At 45.3% G+C, this 23,442-nt stretch overlaps 2 protein-coding genes across 5 annotated transcripts in view; one reads left to right on the forward strand and one right to left on the reverse strand.

The window, feature by feature from the left end:
• Positions 1 to 12,843, reverse strand: part of col4a2 (collagen, type IV, alpha 2) — a 56,480-nt gene extending 43,637 nt beyond the window's left edge. For 3 of the 4 annotated variants that reach the window (XM_027024411.2, XM_027024412.2, XM_027024409.2), the window contains exons 1-3: positions 12,701 to 12,843; positions 12,283 to 12,409; positions 12,121 to 12,172 (exon numbers count right to left, since the gene is read on the reverse strand). In XM_027024411.2, coding sequence (XP_026880212.2) covers positions 12,121 to 12,172; positions 12,283 to 12,350 — 120 coding nt within the window. In that variant the 5' untranslated portion in view covers positions 12,351 to 12,409; positions 12,701 to 12,843. Of the gene's footprint in view, positions 1 to 12,120; positions 12,173 to 12,282; positions 12,410 to 12,696 lie in introns of all 4 variants that reach the window. The other variant, XM_027024410.2, reaches the window with a different exon arrangement.
• A 102-nt stretch (positions 12,844 to 12,945) lies between these two features.
• The window catches only part of col4a1 (collagen, type IV, alpha 1), a 36,153-nt gene continuing 25,656 nt past the window's right edge, over positions 12,946 to 23,442 (forward strand). The window contains exon 1 of the mRNA XM_027024414.2: positions 12,946 to 13,161. Within this exon, the coding sequence (XP_026880215.2) occupies positions 13,090 to 13,161 (72 nt within the window). The 5' untranslated portion in view covers positions 12,946 to 13,089. The remainder of the gene's footprint in view (positions 13,162 to 23,442) is intronic.

The following is a 23,442-nucleotide window of genomic DNA, read 5'->3' on the forward strand; positions in this document are numbered from 1 at the left end:
CTGGAAAACTTCCCCCTTCCAATGTCAGAAGCATGGCAACACTCCAAGCCACATGCATGCATGCGTGGGCCATGAAGAAAGAACAAACAGTGCAGAAACGGGTGTGCTACACACAAACATGAAGCGCACCGTCCACAGACAGCACAAAGTATTCTGGATATTAGCGGAGTACGAGATGAGTTCTTTACTAAGACAGGGACCTCTTCTGCTATGAAGGCAGAAGCTAATCTCATACAAAAAGCCCATTCCAACAGTCAGAACCAGAGCAGCTCAGAGAAGGAAAGCGCCGTGTTCAAGACTAACGTTCTGGAATCGGTCCCATGTCAACAACGCAGACCCAAACCCCCTGAGAAGCCATGCACAGCTGCACCTCTCCATACTAAATCACTTCTCAGTCAAGAAAAACTGAACTCCAGCTCACAACAGAAACAGTTACCAGAGGTCCACAGTCGTAATCAGCACTTCCTGCTCTTGACATTGCTAAATGAACCAAGAGACCTTATGCTAGTGAACTACCTGCTTCCTTAGACATAAAAAAATTCCAAAACACCACTACCTCCATCTGTCTTTCCTGCAATCTGTTTTTGATACACGGTCACCTGGGTAATGAATTACGCAAGCCTCTCCTTCTAGGAGATGATGAACTGGTGTGAGAACTTTAGGAGATGACGCTGTCTACGGTGAGATGAGGGTATATTCATGTAACAGCAATCTGGGAGCGACTTGGGAGCTCGTGACTATACATGTGTGTGTGTGTGTGTGTGTGTGTGTGTGTGTGTGTGTGTGCAGTGGTATAACTGTGATGCTATGGGCCCTGGTGGAGAAAGAGTCGTGTTACAGTGATGGAATTTGGTTATTTGTTATGTCATGTCTCAGTTAGGTTTAGAGAACGCAGCTAACAAGCTACAGTGGGGCACTCAGGTGGTGTCAGGGTGGGGCACTCACTCAGGTGGCGTTAGGGTGGAGCACTCACTCGCTTGGAGAGTCGGGGCGGAACAGCTTAGGTGCAGGTGACCTCTATTTAACCATCAGGCTGACATAGTGGTGTCCTGATCTGTCTCCAGTAGTCCCGCCTCAGAGTCAGACCCAGCAGAAGTAGGGTATATGATGCATCGCCCTATCTTAGCTAAGACTGCGGTCCAAATAAACACCTGTATATTGATTTGCTGTCTGACACCATCTTCAGGATCGTGTGGTGGAGATAAACACTCCCCACATGGTTATTCATTATAGTCACCTTCTAATCATTAGTGTCACTGCACAGTGGGCGTGGTCTCTGAGTGACAGACCACGCTCCACCCACACATCTCTGACCACTCTCCACCCACACATCTCCGACCATGCTCCACCCACACATCTCCACACACCCATCTCTGACCACTCTCCACCCACACACACACATCTCTGACCACTTTCCACCCACATACACACACCTCTGACCACTCTCCACCCACATACACACACCTCTGACCACTCTCCACCCACACATCTCTGACCACTCTCCACCCACATACACACACCTCTGACCACTCTCCACCCACACATCTCTGACCACTCTCCATCCACATACACACACCTCTGACCACTCTCCACCCACATACACACACCTCTGACCACGCTCCACCCACACATCTCTGACCACTCTCCACCCACACATCTCCGACCATGCTCCACCCACACATCTCCACACACCCATCTCTGACCACTCTCCACCCACACACATACACACATCTCTGACCACTCTCCACCCACACACACACACACATCTCTGACCACTCTCCACCCACACACACACACACACACATCTCTGACCACTCTCCACCCACACACACACACACATCTCTGACCACTCTCCACCCACACACACACACACACATCTCTGACCACTCTCCACCCAGACACACACACACATCTCTGACCACTCTCCACCCACACACACATACACACACATCTCTGACCACTCTCCACCCACACACACACATCTCTGACCACTTTCCACCCACATACACACACCTCTGACTACTCTCCACCCACATACACACACCTCTGACCACTCTCCACCCACACATCTCTGACCACTCTCCACCCACACATCTCTGACCACTCTCCACCCACATACACACACCTCTGACCACTCTCCACCCACACATCTCTGACCACTCTCCATCCACATACACACACCTCTGACCACTCTCCACCCACATACACACACCTCTGACCACGCTCCACCCACACATCTCTGACCACTCTCCATCCACATACACACACCTCTGACTACTCTCCACCCACATACACACACCTCTGACCACTCTCCACCCACCCACACATCTCTGACCATGCGCTACCCACACACACACACACACACACACACCTCTCTGACCACTCTCCACCCACACACACACACATCTCTGACCATGCGCTACCCACACACACACACACACACACATCTCTGCCAGTGTTGTATACAGAGACCAGTATATGATGGAGTGAGAGTCTGTTGCTTCTGTGAGGCTCAGTAGTGGTTAAATGTTGAATGTTGACTTGGAGGTGGTCTGTCCCTGCATCTGGTGTCCAAGACAACTAGGAAAACATCACAGAGCAGACAGAGACGACCCTTGAGTCTTGGTATGTGTAGCAGTGGACTCTCATCTAAAAGACATGATCTACCTTCCTACTTCAAGCAGGCTGTAGGACCAACACTGCACATGGGGAGATGGCTGTAGATGAAGAGAAGGATAGAGAGAGAGAGAGAGAGAGAAAGAGAGACAGAACTGGACCCCTGACCTCAGCAAAACCTGACGAGGAAACAAGCTGTACAAGCAAACGGGGAGATGTTGGCACAGCCTTGGAAACTGGGCGGAGTCTTCACACCCCTTTACAAGAGCAAACTCCTTCACATCACAACTGTGCGTTACTGTAAACTGCATTAGCCACATCTGCAGATTTAAAAAACGTTTCCTGAGATGTGGTTAAGGTTGGGAGTATTCCATCTCAGTCTAATCCCAATTTATTCTCTCTGCAGTCAGCATACTGAGGACACACCGTAGGACAATACAATATAACTGAGTTCCTAAAAGTCTGAAAACCTTCAGCTTTAAACAGATTATCCAGTTTGTGCATTCAAAATATGGGACGATGTCTTTTGGATACAACTTTGAATGGCTTTGGTCATAAAATACACCTGGAGGTCCTTGGAATAGAGACAAACTGAAACAAATTCTACCATGAACATCTGATATAGTTTTGCCTGTAACTATAATCACAATGTGACAGTTACAATCCACTAATATGAAGTGAGTGAGAGAGCGAGAGAGAGAGAGAGAAAATCCAGTCACAGATAGAAATAACGACAATATATGATCAAAACAAAGAAGGTGTAGAAAGATGTAGATGTGCGGCTATTTGTTGAAAACAACAGGGACGTCTCTTCTCGGAACCCCATGTCCTGGGACTGGGGTTCCTGTGCTTGCTTGCCTCTTTTTCCAAAGTTCGGAGCCAGAGCATACGGAAGCAATCAGTGAAACTGATGGACAAACAACAGCTAACAACTAAAAGTAATTTGTTGCTGGCACCAAAACTATGTGTCACATCAACATATGAGCCGAACCACTGTGGACAATGTTACAGGATGACCGTCAGAACCACTGGTCCACTTTTACCGTTCTGCTCCCCTAAGAACCGAGAGTGTGCGGGGGTAGAGTGTGTCTCCCCCAGTGGCGAGAGTGTGTGGGGGTGACAGCGGTTAACGTATGCCAACGTCCAGCACTGGATGGCAGCACCCGGGCTGAGCCCGCCCACTTTAACGGCTATGACCTATGAGGTGAAAGTAAGTGCATATTAATTACATCAGCAGGCACCCATGAGAGTGGAAACCCCAGCACACATACGCGAGCTGGACATGTGTGTGTGTTTAACATCACTGAGGGGGTGTGTGTGGTAGGCATGTGGACATATCAAATCACTCGTCATGCCATGACAGCACAGGGTCTAATGCTAATTTTGGCATAGAGTTTTTTTAGAAAACGTCTCTGAATCTTGAGATATATTTGGTTAAAAATCAAAAACTGACGCATTGCCTGGAGGTAGATTGAAGCAGGCCGTGTTTCTTATCCACCTTGTTTATTTCGGCCTTGTTTATTATGTTGACTTAAGGCCAGTGAACATTTGAGGGAAAACACTACGTGTGGGGTTTATATAAGGAACTGATCCTAAAGATAAGGCCCTTTTGGTCTGTCCCCGTTTCCTGATCCTGTGTATTTCTATGAGGTGATCTGGTGAACACGTTAGTTTACTATTATAAAAGAAGGATGGTTAGGATCAAAGAAAGAAGGAGAGAGAGAGAGAGAGAAAGCAAGACAGGGACAGGTACAAGCAATAGAAGGACAAAAGACTGTAAATATTCAAAACTGAGTAATATGCAAAGCATTAATCTTCTGTTTAAACAATTAATTGATTAAACATTCATTTAGAGCTTGTGTCTCCAATTTCCAGCTGTCAGAAAAATAATCCGGCTCATTTCAGGATGGAAGATCTGAATGTAAACGTGCCAAACTCATTGTTCTCTTCTCTCCTGTAAGTGTGTAGTACCTGCTACAAGAACCTCTGAAGAAAAGTTATTTATCTACACTACTTTGCCTTCATATGTTTTGCTTTAGCTAAGGGACACCACAACTGCATAGATAGATGTCGCAGTGAAATGTCAATAAACAACTGTCATTTATTTGTTATAGAATCAATACCACAATGTTAGCAAAGTGCCATTATCAAAAGACCTAGTCATATCAAAAATGACAAAGTAACACCAGGTACATGAGATCATATAAACACTTCAGTTTCAACTCAAACAAACCAAAAAGGGATGTGGGTGTGAGAGAATGAGGATGAGAGTGTGTTTGACAGGACATATGTGTATGTGTGTGCGTGTGTGTGTGTGTACGTGTTCTGCCCCGGCAGGCAGACACGTCGTACCAAACAAGGGGTCATGCAGAGGTTGCAGGGTCACATGTGACATGGACATCCAACACTTGCTGAACACCACGAAGCTGTTCTGAGATCAGAACTCAGTAAAAGAGCATACATGTACACGTCTCCAACCCATTAAAGCAAAAAGTGGCAATTAAACAAACATAACTGACAATCAGGCAATCAGACATGAAAGTGCAACGAGGAGCTTCTCTGCCATGGTCGTCTCACCTGAATGACTTCACTTCCTCCTCCACTTCCTCCAGTGCAACACAATGGATCTTCCCCCTATTGTGCTATTAGGGGGATTATTTTGGCACACGGTATGGCAGCCATTTTCCTGCCTTTATCACACACAGACATCTCTGTCCTTCAATCAACGCCTTTCCGGCCATACTAATCCGGCGGGGGGGGGGCACACGCCCGCTCTTACGTAAAAGTACAGGGATCACCTGACCACACCCAGCAGAGACTGGAGGGGTTTTACACAGAGGATGCACACTCATAGCAGAATCTAACGCATGATGCACACACTCACACACACACGCACGCACACACGCACACGCACACTCACACACACACACACACACACACACACACACACACTCGCACAGACAGACACACACACACACACACGCACACACACAGACACACACGCACACACACAGACACACACATACACACACAGACACGCACACACACACACGCGCACAGACACACACACACACACGCACACACACAGACACACAGACACACACATACACACACAGACACACACACAAACACACACACACGCAGGTCTCATACTAAAACTCTTTAATAGCGATCTACTTGAGATTGTCGTTTGCTAAAAACACACGTCCAGGGGATAGAACGTGACGCTACCGTCATGCAAGCGTGCTCCCTTTCCACGGCCAGGCCTTTGTCCCATTGTTCAGTCTGCCTGGGTTTCCCCTCCGCCGAGTTTCTAATCCGAGGACCTCACGAGGAGTCAACAATCCGCCCCCAGCACGGGAAAAGGCCATCTTGAATTCTGCTTCTTGAGTTCCCTCACAGTTCCAAACTGTCCGATGTGTCTCCCATAATGCCAAATGTACAAACATTTGGGAACAGCACCACGGCCACAGACGTGGTGTAATTCAACAAGTGGTTTAACTTAAAGCACATTATATTCCAAACCCAGCTGTTATACACATAAAAACACAGGAAACAGAATTCAGCACGTTGGCTAAAGGGCACATATACACTGATAAGGCCATTGAAAGGATTTAATCCCATCCGCCGCTTTGATACTGCAACACAGCCGTGCAGGTTTACGGCAGGACTAATGGTTCCACGCTCCTAGCTGACTTAGCCAGCCCAGACCAATGTTAACTCTCAAGTTATTGTTTCTGGCACTTCTCTTTTTTGCTATGCTAATGTAACACGACTGGACCAAAATGTTTCATTCTGCTGTCTGTGGTTACAAATGCTTAGTTGTCTGTTGGAATTTCAATTTGTCATGGAGGAGTCGGTAATTTCATGAAGGAATTTCCTGGTGTTAAGAAGGTCAATTCCTAACTAATTAGGATGATGTTACTGAGCCTTGAGCCGTCTCAGTTGCCATGGCTACTCCCACCACCCCCTGATGTCCCTCCTGTAGCCCAGCACACCTCCTCCCCAGCCAACTACGTCTCCGTTGCCCTTCATGGACGTTCTCTTGTGGGTTGCGTCTCGGGACACGTGCACACTGTCAGGACAAGACTAGGACCTCTAGACAGTTGGACTAGACATAATTACTTAATTTTTCATTTTTTAAATGTATTTTTCTCTCAAAATTGTCATTATTGTGGTGTCTGTCGTCACTCAGAGGAGGATGGCGCCCCGCCCTTTGAGTCTTGGTTCCTCTCGAGGTTTCTTCCTCGTGCTCTAGGGAGTTTTTCCTCGCCACTGTCGCCCCTGGCTCGCTCACTGGGGGCTTGGACGTGGACATTGGTAAAGTGACATCATCTGTTGTAAAAAGCGCTATAGAAATACATTTTGATTTGTTTTGATTGATTCAGTTAGGACTAAAACAGCTGGCTAACTTGGTAGGCCTTAAAAGAAACTTCTATTCTTAATTGCTATTAGCACTATGCATAAGCTTGTGTCTGAACAAAGGTTTAATGTACAACAATTTAGATACTTTATGCTGTAAATGGACAAATATAATAAAAAAATAAACATAAATACATGGCCAAAAGTATTTATATTAACAGTGGACAGAACATTTACGAACTGTCTGCTAGTGTAGAGTGAGGGTGAGAATTTGGGGACTCTAATAACAGCAAATACCCAAAGAGATTAATCAAATGCCCAAAGAGAATACCCAAATACCCAAAAACATTACACAAAAAGATCAATCAGCACATATCATCATAAATTACTTATTTGATCAAAGCCACAACTAGAGATGTTATGGATATCTGAGAATTCAACAGTCAAGTATTAAGAAAAAATAATGACAACAGTTAAGTGGGATTTTCAATAGCTTGACAAAACAAAACAAAATTCTTTAGTGTGACTCACATGCTGGATGAGAAATGGCCTGATCATAGAATTAAAACAGACTTTTTGACTGCTGTTTCTTCCATTGCATTTATGCATGGTAGAATTTGTGTCTGAACTGAAAGTTACCACCACACGGTTACGGGTTACAGACTTTTGTGATGCCCTGGGAAATCACAGAAAATGATTCTGTGAAAACATGGGATGAATTTTCTTACTCTGATCATCATAATCCCCATTAGACTAAGAAAATGCACAAATCCCACAGTGCACTAGGATTACAAATGGACTTTATATTTGTCATTTACACCAGATCCTTCTTTCATATGAGGACACCAATTTGGGACTCACAATTAGTGTTATACTAATGCAACCAACGTCTGCATGTCCCACCCTCCTACCAGAGATTATACGGATACTCCAAAAGAAAATCTGCAGTAAAACAAAGTCTTAATGTCATAAATAAATACCAAATTCATTAAGCAAACTAAACTTTGATATTCTGTTTAACCATGTTCACGTAAATATTTGGTGTGCTGAAGAGGCTCTGTTTATAGCAGCTGCTGCTCGTATGAGGATGTGCAGTGTTGTGGAATGATGGTTGTCATTGTCACGGTTGTCATGGCAGCACAGCCATGAGGCTGACATCAGAGCGGTTCAGGCTGAGATAAAACCTGTCCAATTACTTCTCCTCTAAAGCGACAACTATCTTGTCATGGACTGGAGGGAGCCGACATTGGCTTCCCTTACGCTGCGTCTCTAGCTGCATGAAAATGTAAAAGAAACAGTCTTCTACTACACTCATGGATCTTAAGATCAAAACAGAAGGTCTTTGATGACCTTCTACAGCTTCTGTTTTGGATGCTAAGATGACCACAGTCAGACCACAGACCACAAGTCATTGGCAAAAGGAATTATTTCCCTGCACTCTCGACTCCGCTGACTAGCTGCTGGTAGTGTGAGGTTATTAGACACAGAGATGAATGGGGATTAGGAACAACACACATCCTCATCTGGAAAACATCTATGAAAAGTGTGACTCAATGTTCCTCAGGGTCTTCATTTCTCATGAATCTTCATACTGTGTTGACTCCCATACAACTGCTACTAAAAAGCCACTGCAAATGTAATCTGAAGTGTCTGTCAAATGGATTGTGTGACAAATCTGATGTCAGATGTCTGATGCCAGTGCATACCTCTACGCTAAAGACCCTTCTGGGTAATCAAGTATTTACAGACAGATCAGGATACAGGCTGGCTGTCAAGATGAAGGCAAAACAAATGACCAGGAAACTGTTTACAGCTCGGATCTTAGTAAGCATTGTTAAGAGTTACACATCGTCACATTCCTAAAATAATGGCCTAAGTCATTTTTTGACCAATATGATTTTTTTGCCTAGATCACCTCCTCACCATGCTGGCCACCTCTGATAAAATCACCTAGGTCCTCAGTTTAACAGATCATGTGATTCTACCCCTGTAATATAATAGCCTATGTCAAGAGTGTGACTTGGGAAATTTTATTTTGCCCAAGTCAAAAGACAATATGACGTAAGCAATTTTAGATGCTTTTCAAATTAGCAGCTGCTCTAAAAAGGACAAAACTCTACCTAGCCCATGAAGTTATTTCCAGGACTCAGGACTCATCCCCTATTGGTAAGTGATGACGTTTCCTATAAGATTAATAATACTCTAAATATTATAAATCTTTTATTCATTCTCTTTAGCCAGTATTTTAGTTAGTAAACTAGATAAATCCATGAAGCATTTAGCAAAGAATAGAAAGTCTCCAGAATCTGTGGCTGTGACACGTGATAGGCTTTCTGTTAACACTTTCTTTTCTGCATTTCATGCACAGTAATAATATTTCTTTCCACATTAAATTTTATAAATCTTGAACGAAGTATTAGTAATTCTAAATAAATAATTACTCAAATAATTTGAGCAGTATTACAGTACACCTGTTTTTACAGCTTGCATATTCTTGATATAGCTTAACAGCAAATGATTTTTATTTATTAATTTTTTTAGGAGAACTACTGGACACTGATCATGCCTCTTCCATGGAAGATGACGATGAGACTGTCATGGAAGGGATGAGGCAGCATGGACCAGGCCAAGAGTCTGTTTCAGATGGAGTAGAAAATGCCTTAAAGACTGCTATTGATATGGTTTAGAATACCAAGCAGACAAATCCACAACATGAAGAGGACGTATCTGATGACGATGACGCCATCCAGGATCCAGATTATACCCCATGCTGTGCTGAGTCCTCTGCGCCTCACCATGGTGGCAACTTCTCTAGAACAGGAGAATGTTGATTTAAATTCAGCCAAAAGGAAAAGAAATAATTGGCTTAGTCTGGGAACATGGAAGCAAAATGAATCCAAGGAGAAACACCTCAAAGGAACGTCTTACAGGAGCAAAGGTGGGAAAGAAATAAGTGCCGAGACTTTGGGAGCTCCCTGCACCTCAAAATTCTGTCAGCGAGCCTCAACTCGAGACTGCCAAGCCATTAGAGAAGAGCAGCGGCAGTACATGTTTCAGAGGTTTTGGACAATGAACACCTGGGAAGAACGTTGATTATATGTTACAAGAATGGTCACAAAGGTTACCACAAAGCAAAAGAAAGTTGCTGAGGGATCCAGACGCAGTTCTTCATTGTCCTACCAACTAAAGATCCAGGATGGAAGGAGTATTAGAGTGTGTTAGGCACTGTTTTCCTCTGCTCTTGGTCTCCTTGAAAGAACCATTACACACTGGCTGAACAAACACTCCATCCTACATGAAGATCAAGCAGCAGCACCATCTAAATCTGGACCTCAGAGAGGCAAGCATGAAGAGCTTTAAACTGATGTCAAGGACTGGTTGAGGGACCTGCCAACTGTTGATTCACACTACTGCAGAAGCACAGAGACCTACAAACACAAGACGTTCCTTCACCCAGGCACAACCATCTCCCAACTGCATCGGGAACATCAACAGACAGCTGCAACTGCTGGAGTGAGAGCCATTGGAATACGATATTTCACAGATGTGGTCCATGAAGAGAATTATTCTGTATCCATTCCACGAAAAGATCAGTGTGATATTTGTGTTTCATTCAAGCGTGGAAATATCAGTATGACTGACTATGATACCCATGTGACCCAGAAAGATGAAGCAAGGCAAGAGAAATCCCGTGACAAAGGTTCTGCGAATAAGGAGGACCTGCAAGCTATGCTGCTGTGTCCAAAGACCCAAGCCAGCAGCCTGCAGCACAAAACATTCTGTGAGCTTGCAAGGAAATGTGGGGTAGTAATAACAGAAATACCTTGTTGCAGGGCACACACAAATGGAGTGTGACAGCATGCATAGTATTATTGAACGCAAACTAGTTACTGATATCTTCACCCTGAGAGATTACCTGATCATACTCCAGACTGCTAGAATCAGGCCATCACCGTACCATGTGAAAATGCTCAGACATGACGAGTTCCTGAAACTGAATGCATCTTACTTTATTAGCATCACACCAGGCAAAAAAAACCTGGAGATTCAACTGTGCATGATTTGCGGGATCTTCAATTTAGCAGTGAAGGCAAGGTTAAGATGTCCTTCTCTGAAGAAATGTGGGAAGACCTGCCACAGAGGATACAGGTACCAAATGAGCCAATAGCATGGATTAGAATGTTTCCATGTGCTCTACAATCAAGGAGAGAAAGTTCCAGGACCTCCAGGCAATGAAACACATAATGCCCAGTAAGTGTCATCACTTCTTTGACAGTTTGCCACATTAAAAGGCATCAGTCAAGAACCCAGCAATGAAAAGCTTGAAGAAGAAGTGATAAGATGCTCATGTTTCCTCAGCATTATGCTTAGTCAGTTCGTTAGTTACTCTTCATTGTTCACAAAGTTGAAAGTTTAAAATTGCTTAAGTCACAAAGGAATGTTCAGGAATTTGCCCAAGTTATTTATTTCCCTTATGTTGCACAACTGACAGACATTCTTATAAGTATGTCAAAGGTCATCCATTGTTATACCAATTTCAGTGAAAGAATGAATAAATATCTTATTTTCTATATTTTGTTCAGTTTTTTGTGTTTCCTGAAAAACCTGAAAAAATGACATTTTAGGAAGGTGTCGACATGCTACCTCTTGGGAGAAAAACAGGGAATCTTCTTAAGGAAAGAGACAGCGCAAATAAAATTATCTGCTCATTAACTTGATCAGAGGTCAGCGCACATTTTGTCTGTGGAAAGTTGGTGTGAATATTCTGTACAAATGACTGAAATGAATGTAGCAACATCTAAAGATTAAAGCCAACAGCCTGTAAGGATCATATGGACTACTCCTAATACTCCGAACATATGCAGCCCACATTTAATGTGGTTGTCTTCATAACTAGAAAGAAACACGATAATTCTAAAATATCTGAGGATTATTGATAGTGGTTGGGTCTACAGCACACAGCACGTAGCTTTTTCCGATGTAGGATCCCCCCGGGATCTCTCAGTGACGTCGTGAAGACCACGATAATCCCCCCCCCCGACACACACCCTGGACACACCACGTCAGTAGCGCACGGTGTGCGACATTGGCGAGTGCTGCACCAAGGCTGTACGCAACATTATTGAAATAAAAGCCACTCACCGCGTTAACCTCTGATGTTAGGATGAGCACGGTGAGGCAAATAAACAGAAGCCTGCAATATAAACGAAACGGAAGTGAATGTTTTGCAGTTCAGTATCTTGCGTACTATGCACATGAAATTACGTATAAATCAGTCAATGCTAACTTTTTGAAAGCGTTTACCTCACAGTCTTAATGATTCTCCGGCGCTGTAGGAGTGCCAGTCCCTCCATCCGTACTTCAAACTTCATTCTCTCTCACCTATCCGTCCGTCCAGTGTTCCCGTTAGTGCACGGCACCCACGCGCATCCTGGAAAAAATGTCTTGCAGACATTTAGCCGCATCCCGGCTAAACCCCATTTAAGTGTTTTCCCAACAACACGTGAAAAAAAATGAAAAATGAAAAGCGAATCGTGAAACGGTGCATGTTGCACAGTCGTCCTGCGTTACTTCTGATTGACAAATGTACCTAAACTAAGTTTCACGTGGATCCATGCTTCTCCCCCGAGTTCTAATGTTACCCAACGCAGTAAACAGTACATCTATTTGAATGCAGCTCCGACTTTAAAGCAAGTTCTGTTAAGTAAGTATACGCACCTACCTAAGTAACCACCAAGCATCCAATCACGCTCCTGTTAGGACGAGACGCGCTGGATAATAGGCACGCTGAAATAGGACGGTCCCCGCGTGTTTTAGAAGAAAACGCCGTTCTTATATCTCTAACACTTTGGAGAAAGTTTCCGTGGACAGTGCAAGCGTTGCTTTGGTACACGGGGTTGGGGTTGTGCCTGTGGGCGTTGAAGGGGGTGTGGAAGGCTCGTCTACAAGCCGTTACTTTGAGCAGCACAGCACAACGTTAAGGGCAAAGATGCAGGCACACCTGTCGGTTAGGTTCCTGTAGGACACTAGACGTTTGCTTCCAGCGAGAGGACGAACGCGTGGACATTGCGAAGAGTTGGAACGGCACGGTGCTCCGCGAGCTCTGGCGCCATGCGCTTCTGCAGAGGCGCGATCTTTCTCCTGGCGGCTACTTTGCTCAGCGTGCCCCACAGCAGAACTGAGGTACGTTATTATATAATAACCACAATCTCAATGATAACAACAACAACAACAACAAAACTCTCTTTTATAGTTCGTGATGTTCACATTGGAAACCGATCACGATTTGCGGTACAATGGCGCACGTCGTGCGCAAAGTGCGTTATGATCTGATCGTATGGGGGGAAAAAAGCGGTACATAAATCACAGTCAGGCCACTAACGTGGTTTACAGCAGCAACATCTGTTGAGACCTCGAACAGTTGTTAACAGTTAAACCCTTATTTTTCAGTGAAAATGTGTAGAATGTATAGACATTCCAAGAGCAAAGCAGAAGAGCGTTTTGTCTTCTGAACGCTTTAGCTCTGCTCGGGAACAATACATGCTCCTGGGAAATGTTATAGTTTTATGCTCCCTAGGCTACAGGATAATCACCCATCAGTATACCCCAAACTTATTACACTAATTGTTATGCATTATTATTATTATTATTATTATTATTATTATTATTATTATTATTATTATTATTATTATTATAGTGCATTATTACACTAACTTATGGAATATGTGTGACTGCTGGAATGACTTTTTAACTTGCAGTTTGATTCTTTTCAATACTGCTGTTCATTATGAGTTCATCATTGCAGGAGCCTGCGCCGCGTACTGTTGTAGTGAGGCGTGGCGGTTTCTGTCCTTTCTGCGTTGCTCCTCCCACTCAGGTGGGCCGGGCCGGCGGAGGCAGACGGGACAGGGAGGGTCACCGATAGCTACCAGGGAGGACAACTGTCTTTATGCGTGTTCGCAAAGTACATTCTGGAAAAATGATAAACAAAACCAGGCCCATCTTAACTCCAGGACTGTGCTCAAAGAAATTTCAGAAATCTCATCTCATGTTTAATGGATTACTTTAGCCTTTACCTGCTTCACGCAGGCCATAGCCACATCAATCAGGCCATGAACATCTGTTTTCAAAAGACTGACAGAGCAACACAAATGAGGTTTACGGGGTGGAGGGGATTGCAGGCTGTCGCCAGAACGTGCATGCTGATGTTGAGCACAGACCCGGTCCCTTGCCCTGTTTCCTTCAGTGGTGTCTGACTCTGAGACCATATGGGATGCTTGTCTTTGTCTGGTGTTAGCGCAATTGAAAGTTCATCTTCGTTTGCCTGAAGGGAGCCCGTCATAATATCCCAGTTCACAGATCTGCCCTGTAATAACACATGCTGACTATTGTCAGGTGTCATGCAAGGGAGATTTTTGCACATTTGTGATTGGGATAAAAATTGCTTGAATGCATGATATGTCATATGATTGTCAAATGGGTTTATCTGCCCAAGTATAGCGTTCATTTAGTTACGTGTAAAACCAAAAAGAATGGGATTACATATCTGATCCACATCTGAATCAGATAAGATTCATGCCAGAAAACTTTGTCTCTTGACGTTGGTCTCCAAGAACAGGGCTTGGGAGGTTCCTCATGGAGGAGAAGGTGAGTTTAATGAGATCAGGAGCAGCCTTGGCTTCTGTCTGAGAAAGATTTGTTGATCTTCCAGATGGAATTGTAAAATAAACCATGCATAATATGTACGGAAATCTGGTCATGCAAAAAGTTTGATCCTCATTCCTTAAAACCTGATCAGATAAGTTTCAAACAGAAATGGTCTTAAAATAACCTTGCGCCTTAGTTCTGCTTTTAATTCATCTAGTTATCAACTTCTTGTAGATTTCCTTTAAAGTGAACTTCCTGTGGTTTTGATAACTGGGAGGTGGCCAAACTCTGGAAGACTTATTATTACTGTGGCCTTTTATCCTTCTGGGTACCTAAAAGGCCGGACTGGCTTGCATTTCGCTAGTTCAGCTCCTATCAGATTAGCGGGTCTGCCTCAACGCTCACTTCCTGCGATTAATGGGGTTGAGGGCCCTTTTCACTCACATGGAGGGTACTGCAAGCAGAGCTTCCACCGTGGAGATATGAGAGATATGGGACAGCTTTGCTGAGTGAAAATCAGTTGAGTAACTCACAACATCGATGTCTGGAGAAAATCCTATTAAAATCCTCGGTGGTGGTAACTGCATACAGCTGTTACCAAACCTTTTTATGTGAAAATGTAACTTTGTCATCCTAAAATGTCATACTGTTTTAGGTCAGGGCCTTCAAAGGTGTTTTTGAAAACAAGGGTATAAACACACACTTTCTGACAGTAGCTGATAACATGATTACAACACACCCATTTTCCTAATTTTCCTTTGCGCTTTTCACACATAAGACCAGACAGCAGGGGGATCTGCTGACCATTAACGCAGAAGATTACCGGGAGGGGGGGGGGGGGCTTCCTACATCTTATATTCATGTTGTCTGATTTTTCCAGCTTTGCAAAAAAAATAACAGGAGAAAATTCCACTCCTATTAGCATTCCTATTTCCTATTAGTAGGAAACCTGTGTAAAGTGGAGCGTGTGAAAGGGAGCAGGAGAAGAGGACAGATGGTGAGGAACAAATGCCTGATGAATTTCGCCACTCTCCTACGCTGATGTTCCTGGCCGGCAGCGCTGCTCGGTCCCCCGGGAGGGAACGATAGAAGATCCCAGCGCGGGAAGCAGCCGGTGCTCCTGTCTCTCTTCCTGTTTCTCTGGTCATTTCCCCATCTCCTTACTCCCTCCTTTTGGTTTTCTGGCACTGAGCATGGGGCTCGGTCCTTTTTCGGTCTGATAGCGTTGCAGGCCAAAAAAAATGTGTCTAGTTCGTTAAGGTGCCCTGGACTTTATATGTTAATTTTTATAGCGCTGAAAGTTGTTTTATGGGTGGCTGTTTTGAAAAGATGAAGCCAGATTTTACCTCCACCCACGGTCCAGTTAAGATAGTAGAAGCCCTACACAAGTCATTAACTGGAGAGCCACTAGCTCGCCAAACTGGGACGGACTGAGTGTGCTGGTGCCGACCAGCATAGTTGCTTAAGTGGAGATGTGAGAAGATATGGGTGTTGACAGCTTTTGACGGCGGATGAGTTTGGGATAACTGCCGCCGCGCTGTTTGGACATTCTGAGCTCGTCCTTCCTGTTCCACATCGTTGTGAGTAGAAGCTGGTGGCGGGAAACGTTCCGGGCGGTCTTAGGGAGCAATTGCTTCATGTCGGGTGTGCTTGACCTGCCGGTCCATTATCTGTAGAGTTGGTGGCAAGCACGAAGTGGCGTACCGTTAGCGGGGAACTCTTCATGTTCCACAGTGTTTTGTTATGGCTAGACCAAAACAATCTTCCCATCTGGTTTCTGGTGTGTGTTTACCACTGAGAAAAATACTTGAAATAGTGGGATTCATTGCTGAATTCCTAAAAGCAGACCATGTCCTGGAAGGGTTATTTTTTCATTTGATGTGCATACCCTTTTAACTACAGAAAACCAAAAGTCTCCATAGATTGCTAGAGGCTGTATTTCTTATATAGTCAGTAACTCGAGCATGTTTAAATGCAGCAGAAGAACTTTTGTAAGTTTTGCAAAGCCTAACTCCGTGATCACAGCCGTAATAATTCCAGTCTGTCTCAAACCAGGAGGTTTGTCAGACAGCTCCTGTTGGGATGTACAGGGTTGCGTGGGCAGGCCCCGGGTCTTAGCAGTGTGACTCAGAACGATGGGTGGAACCTGTGGAATATCCATGGAGGATCGTTCTGTCTCACTCTCAGCAGCCCACTTCCTGCAGGAGTGTTCCATCTGCCCGGTCAATCAAAGCCCCCAAGGAAGACAGCAGCAGAAAATGGAGAGAATTACATGATATCTTAAACATTAAAACGGGTTGCAGTGGTGGCTCAGTGGTTAAGGTACGAGACTAGTAATCAGAAGGTTGCCAGTTCAAACATTGCCACCTCTTCATTCAGTCATAATTGCAAGTTGCTTTGGATAAAAGTGTCAGGTAAAATTACTGGCTGCTCCTTAAAAGTAAACACTCTTTAGTATGCTTAGTAAATTGTTTTGATTATTGTATATAGTAGGAAAAAGGGGTAACTGTGTTGTAGAAAGTTACAATGTTATTTGATCCACATGGATATTTAGAGAGCCATATATTTTCATGCACTGCATATACAAAAAAAGAGTAGCTCTCAAATCCTGTTGTTAAAACAAACCCAGCTGCTGTAGTTAATGTTGTCATGGTTACAATTTCAATTGCTAGACTTCCAATTGAAATTGGAATTCCAATTAAGGGTTCCATTTTTGCAGCATACGCTGTGACATTGAACATTAACACCCTTGATGGACGTTCTCTTGCGGGTTGCGGCTCGGACACGTGCACACCATCGGCACAAGACTAGGACCTCTAGACAGTTGGACTAGATATTAATTGCTTATTTTTTCATTATTTATTATTGTGCCAGAGGAGGATGGGTCACCCCTTTGTTGACATTTGGATGACTCAGATGTTTGAGAACATGACTTTATCTTGTGGTGTTCTCAAGTGAAATGCTGCGTTAATGCTGCTGGGTGATGCGCGAGTGCTGAGTCAACCCACGTGAAGGAATAATCCACGTCAGCGCTTCTTCTCAGGGGGCTTCCTGGTGCAAAAGGGGTTTCTCACGCTTTAATAGCTTTTCCTTCAGGCTTCCAGGCATGCGGGCTCCCTCAGCATGAATTCTGAAGAGCTGAGGCCATGTTTGTGCAGCTGGCTGTAACCGTTCTCAAGATGAGCGGTAAAGACAGACAGTTCCTCTTCCTGCTCCAGGTCACAACCCCCCCCCCAAAAAAAAACAAAACAAAACATGGATTATGTCACGTGCGGGGTGTTTTTGGTTGTGTTTCTGCTCTTTGCGGTAAGCTCACATGTTTCACGTGTTACTTTCCAAGCTAGCTGAAGACGCTACGCAGTAACTCCCCTATCACTAAGAGCCCTTTAGAGCAGTCCGACACGCTGAGGTATCCCGTTTCAGTCAGATGTCAACATTTTCCCACACTAAGAGCAACATGGATTACGCAGCTTCTGGTCCTGTTGTGACGTCATTGGGGCTTGGCGGTACTAGTGGTACTGATATCCCTCACATCTGCCTGTTCTTCCAGTCTTTTGTTTCTTCTGCGGTATGTCGGGCCGACACCCATGCCAGGGTTGACGCAGCTGTAAAGAGATGTGATCGAAATAAATTCATGTTATGGCATTTTCCACTGCAGCAAGATTCAAATTTGACTAATTCCTGCCAGCACTTCCAACCTCAAACCAGATGCTAAGAGCAGCGAACCACACAAGTAGGTGTTTGTGGGTTTTAAATCTTCGACCACTGGTCTTATTTTTCATCTCTCCTCACCATCGATGTGGCAGTGGGGAATCAGATAAGAGTATTTGTATTTGTGTGTGTGTGTGTGCCAGAATAATTAGTTTTCCCTCTCGGAAGCACTCCCTATTCCCATGGTGCTCCAGCTCCCTATTCCCATGGTGCTCCAGCTCCAGCCCCCACTGTTGGCCCAACACATGTAATTGCGATTCTAGCTCTAGCATCACAAACATATTCCCAAAAGTACCATCAGATAGTGAGATGGTATCTTTAGTGGACAGATACTGGTCCCACTGAGACAGCGGTTGTGGCTGTGAAGAGCCTTGCGTCAGACAAGAGGTTTGTGGAAATTTGTAGACCTTTTTTTGTATATACTGCAGACTGTTAACATTATTAAAATATTGGTCGTGCCCTGTCCAAATGAAGCCCCCATGATCCAGCTGGCAGTACCAGTGTATATTCAGCCTGGCATCGTTTCACCAGCCCTGCTGTGCTGTGTCCTTCGCAGAGAGCTAAAAGCTACCTTTGCACCCCTTTGCCAGGAGAACCTCAGCCCTGGAGCTCAGGGCCGTCATCACGTGCCGGTCTGGAGGCTTTCTCAGCCAGACTCATGTCAGACTGAAACCAGACAGGGACACTCTTCCACACCGTCTGCCTCAGGCATGTCTGATAGCCAGCTTGAAATGCAGTGCTCAGAAATAGCGTCACTTCCAAAAAGAAAAGAAAATCGGAGGCTCCGTCTAGCTTGGAGCGTGTCTCGTTAGGCCGGTTGCATGCTGTGGCATCCTGGCTGTGGGTGAGCCAGCCTCTTGCTTGCGTTTTTATTGTTAGCCTACAGCAGATGACATCGAGAGATTGCCTTTTCTTGGTGATCTCAGTGCGAGTTTATTTTTGTCTGCCAGACCTGTGACTGCGATACGTCTAAACTCGGAGTGATGTATGTCCTAAACAAATGTCAAAGCTGATTGGTGCGTTGTTTCAACTCGGTTTGTGCACTTTTGTGGTTTCTGTCTCCGAGAAACGTCTCCACAGGGCCCCATCAGTACCAGCGATGAGAGAGAAATGGAAACATGAGAGAGAGAGAGAGAGATGGAGAGAGTGAGAGACAGAGAAGGAAGGAGAGAGGAAGAGAGGAGGAGAAAGATAGTGAGGGAGTTTGTTTTCAGCAGATGGTTCTTGAGCTGAACAGATATTCTTGTGAGTGTTCACACCGTAAGAAAGTACAGTTACACTAAAAGTTGCAGGGTTGCACTTAATCAAGCGGACATGCACGTATGTGTAAATAACACAAACGATATCTGGGGCTGTACCAAAGTGGGCGTGTCTGCATTCCTCCGCAAACATAACAAACAGGTCTTGGCACTCCCGACAACTTTACTCCCTGGCACCACCCAGGTTCACGTGAGGCTTTGCAAGAGGCATGCTGGGAGCTGGAGGCCCTGCAGTGAGAATGATCAGAACGCGATTGTTCTCCTCCTCCCCCTCCTCTGTGCCTCTCAATACCCTGTTTGTTCAGAGGAGACCCAGGACAGATGCACAAACTCCCTCGCCTTGTTCTGGACGCCGGCTCTATTTTGAGTTGCAGCAGAAGGCGTTGCGCTTCTCGCGATCAACTCAGCGCGTGCTGTGCCCTGCCTCACCACACATGAGAACAGCTGAAAACACTCAAAGTGCATTTCCGTGCACTTTCAGTACTCAGAGTCTTTCAGTGTTTCACTGAGAACCTTTGCGACTCAGGCTGCTGGAGTGAGTTTCCAAGTTTTGGACCAAAATCTCCCTCCCTCGTGGTGTGCCGGCTTAGGAGCCAGGCGAACTCTAAAAACATGTCTGCCCTGGCCAGTAAAGCGCGGTCTTGCTTGGCATCAGGAATACAGTTGAACGCAAATCTACCTGATGTTGACAGCCCCATGTATCCTGATTAAGGGGAGGTTTAGCATACTGTTCATTCCTACAAAAACAGAGATTTTGGGTATCACAAGAGCTCTGTAGACAGACACTCTCAGACATGAACGTAGCCATGCACCTATTTCTTCATCATTCACCAGTCTTTTGGTCACAAACATGCTCCAACATATGTTTGTTGGAGGTGGGGCACACGGTGGCCACGCCCATACGTCCAGGCTGCAAGCAGATGGGGTAGGCAGGAGAAGGCGCGTGTTTCTCCCTCAGCACACGTGAGTCCTGAGAGCACAGGCCGCGTGAACCGCGCCATCCACGCAACCCTAGTTGCCTGCGTGAGCTGCAGAGTCTGCATGACAGGCGAGAGACGTCTCGAAAGATGAATGAGAGCCTGAGCAGATAAGGAAGGTTTGGTAAGGCAGACCAAGCTGTTCCACTCGCTTAGGCCTGTTATCTGTATGGCGAGGAGCACTGCTGATCCGAAAGTCTTCTGTAGTTATGTAGTTAACAGAATCCTGGAGTCTTCTGTATTTATAAGTGCCTGCTGGTTTTGGTCTATCTTGGACATGCCGCTCTGTGTGCAAGAGTTGGCAGTTCACGCCAAATTGCTTTGTTACATCTGGCAAGGTGCAAACTTTCCACCGTGACACAAAACCGCCTGATAAGCTAAAGATCAACAATGGATTGTAATGTATTTATTTGTAAAATTCAAAAACATGGCAGAGTGTGCCTGAGTATTGAAATGAGCAGCGGTGTGTGTGTGCGTGCGCGCTGCCAAGTTTGCCTGTGCTGTTCAGAGACCTGCGCTCTCTCATCTACCATGTATGGCAGACCAGACTTCAGACCAGACAAGACGTAAAAAAAGAAAAAGGGAAGAAAATGTTTCTGTTGCTTGGAAACAGTTAGTGACTAATGCATCTGGAGCGTTCTGTCTTTTCTCCTGCATGGCTGGTAATAATTGTTTAGAGCTGACTTAGGATCAGTTTTCACCTCTCCTCAAAGACCACAAACAGCTAATGCCATGGGTGTTGTAGCATGAAGTCTGAGAGATTGTGGTAACTGAGGTCTGAAGATGAGGATACCACTAGTCCCCAAACGTAGTATACATGACTCACGAACTGCCTCACACCTGTGGATGAAGACCTGACAAACGCGGCTTTTGACTTCAATCTTGTCTGGTCCTTGCTAAGGGTTAAGTAAGGACACTCGTGGATACATCAGGTATGCCGGACCAGGGTGATTAATGCTGCAACACCACCAGCACCGAAGAGCGAGCGTACAGCCGCGGCCGTGCGCGCAGTTTGCTCCGGGTTTTCTATGCGGAACAGACAGTAGGTTTCTGGACGGACATTCATTTGGGCGTCGAATGGCTAACGACCTCAGATGCCCCCCAAACCACCACTGCAAGGGCAGTCTCAATGTATACATTGAAAGACACCACAACAGCCTGATTCCATACCTCCCTGGAGACGACTGTGAGAAAAGTCAGCTTCGGACCTGCCGCTTTAACGCGGAGACCAGCTGTGCATCGTTGCCGTTTTTACGGCATTCATGGCAATGGTGGTTATAATGGATCCACAGGGATGGGCTCGTCTGTGGTCTGCGTTTCCTTCCGGCTTCCTCCTATTCTCCCAGCCACACCGACTCTTTCCTTAGCTGCGCTGAGTTTGGCTTCACCTCGCCGGCTCCGAGCCAGGTCCCCTTTTTCTCAAATACCAAGACAATGGCATTATTAAAACCCGCTGCAGGAACGACTCATGAATGGAAAAGGACAGGAAGCTTGCACTTCCTGTGGAAGGGATGTCAGACGTCCCATCACAGAGCAGTGGAGAGCAGCTCTCTGTTACCTCTGAAAGTGCAACGTTTCTCCAGCACAATGGCACTATCTGTACACACTTAAACTGGATGGACTTAAATGGGAATTTCATGGACGCCTGTTTTTGAGTGGAAAAGTGGCTCTCTTATACTCATGGCATGAAATATTTGCCGGGCATTTTCCATCTCCAGCTCACAGCCATCTCAGTCGTGCTGTAGACGGCCTGTTTTAACGCAGCCAAATCACGGGTGGCTTTTGCTGCACATTTATGTGTCCTGTTGTCTCAAGTTGACAGTTTTTATACGTGAGTGTGAATTCTACATTTAGCCTGAAAATGCTGAAAATGCCTTGCTTAAGGGGTGTTTTTCCCTTTTTCCCTTTCAGTATTACCCTTTTTCCCTTTCAGTACTACCCTTTTTCCCTTTCAGTACTAAGCCAGTGCCTCGCTTCCATTGAAGCTGGCGACTGGTTTAGTGAAATGGTTTAGTGTCACTCACTAAGACACCAGGACATATAAATGCTCTGTAATAACAGGCAACTCCTCTCTGGTTCCTACTGAACAGTACAACGGTATTAGCACGGAGAGTAGGCGTAATGGCTGGTGATCTGTGCATTTGAGGGATTTTAATGAGAGTCTATGAACCCTCCAGTATTTCCAGTATTTAAATATTACTGGTGTGAAAGTGTCTTAATGATTAACTCTGAATTAGAAGGAACAGAGAGTGTGAGTACAAACCCCAGCGACAGACACAGCCATAGCCAGACAGTAATCTGTGCAGAGCCGTAGCTCCGTACCATACTGTAGTAGAGGGATTTGGTCTCGGAGAAGAGTGACAGAGAGACAGAACGAGAATGAGACCGTGCACCAGATATGTACCAATAGGAAGAGTTTTGTTTGAACTTTTTGCAAAGAAAAACAAGAGCAATATCCCAGATTCGAGCTGAACGCGATAATCCAGGCAAGCCCACTATGGCGGCGAACGACGCCTTCGGCGAGACGGCCTAACAGGTTCGGCTCGGAAAAGCCTTCAGTGATATAAGAGGCTAATATCGCTTCCTATCGCAATGACCGCTGCAGTCAGGGTGGTCTGGCCTCTGTCTGCTCCGCGTTGTGGAGGTCAGTTTGGCAGGCTCTGGGAATACCAGATAACAATGGCTGATTGCCTTGACTAATTGAGGCATTGAGAATTTCCGGAAATCTCAACACATTTGAGCGTGATAGCTCTTTCCGGTCACGCTTTCCTGAGCGGCGATTTCATTGCACGGTCCATCAAACAGACACTGTGGCTGGCAGTCCAACCTAAATGTTGCCGTAACACACTGATGCATCCCATATGAATCAC

This window comes from Electrophorus electricus, chromosome 25 (genome assembly GCF_013358815.1).
Source record: "Electrophorus electricus isolate fEleEle1 chromosome 25, fEleEle1.pri, whole genome shotgun sequence".
NCBI classification, from domain to species: domain Eukaryota; kingdom Metazoa; phylum Chordata; class Actinopteri; order Gymnotiformes; family Gymnotidae; genus Electrophorus; species Electrophorus electricus.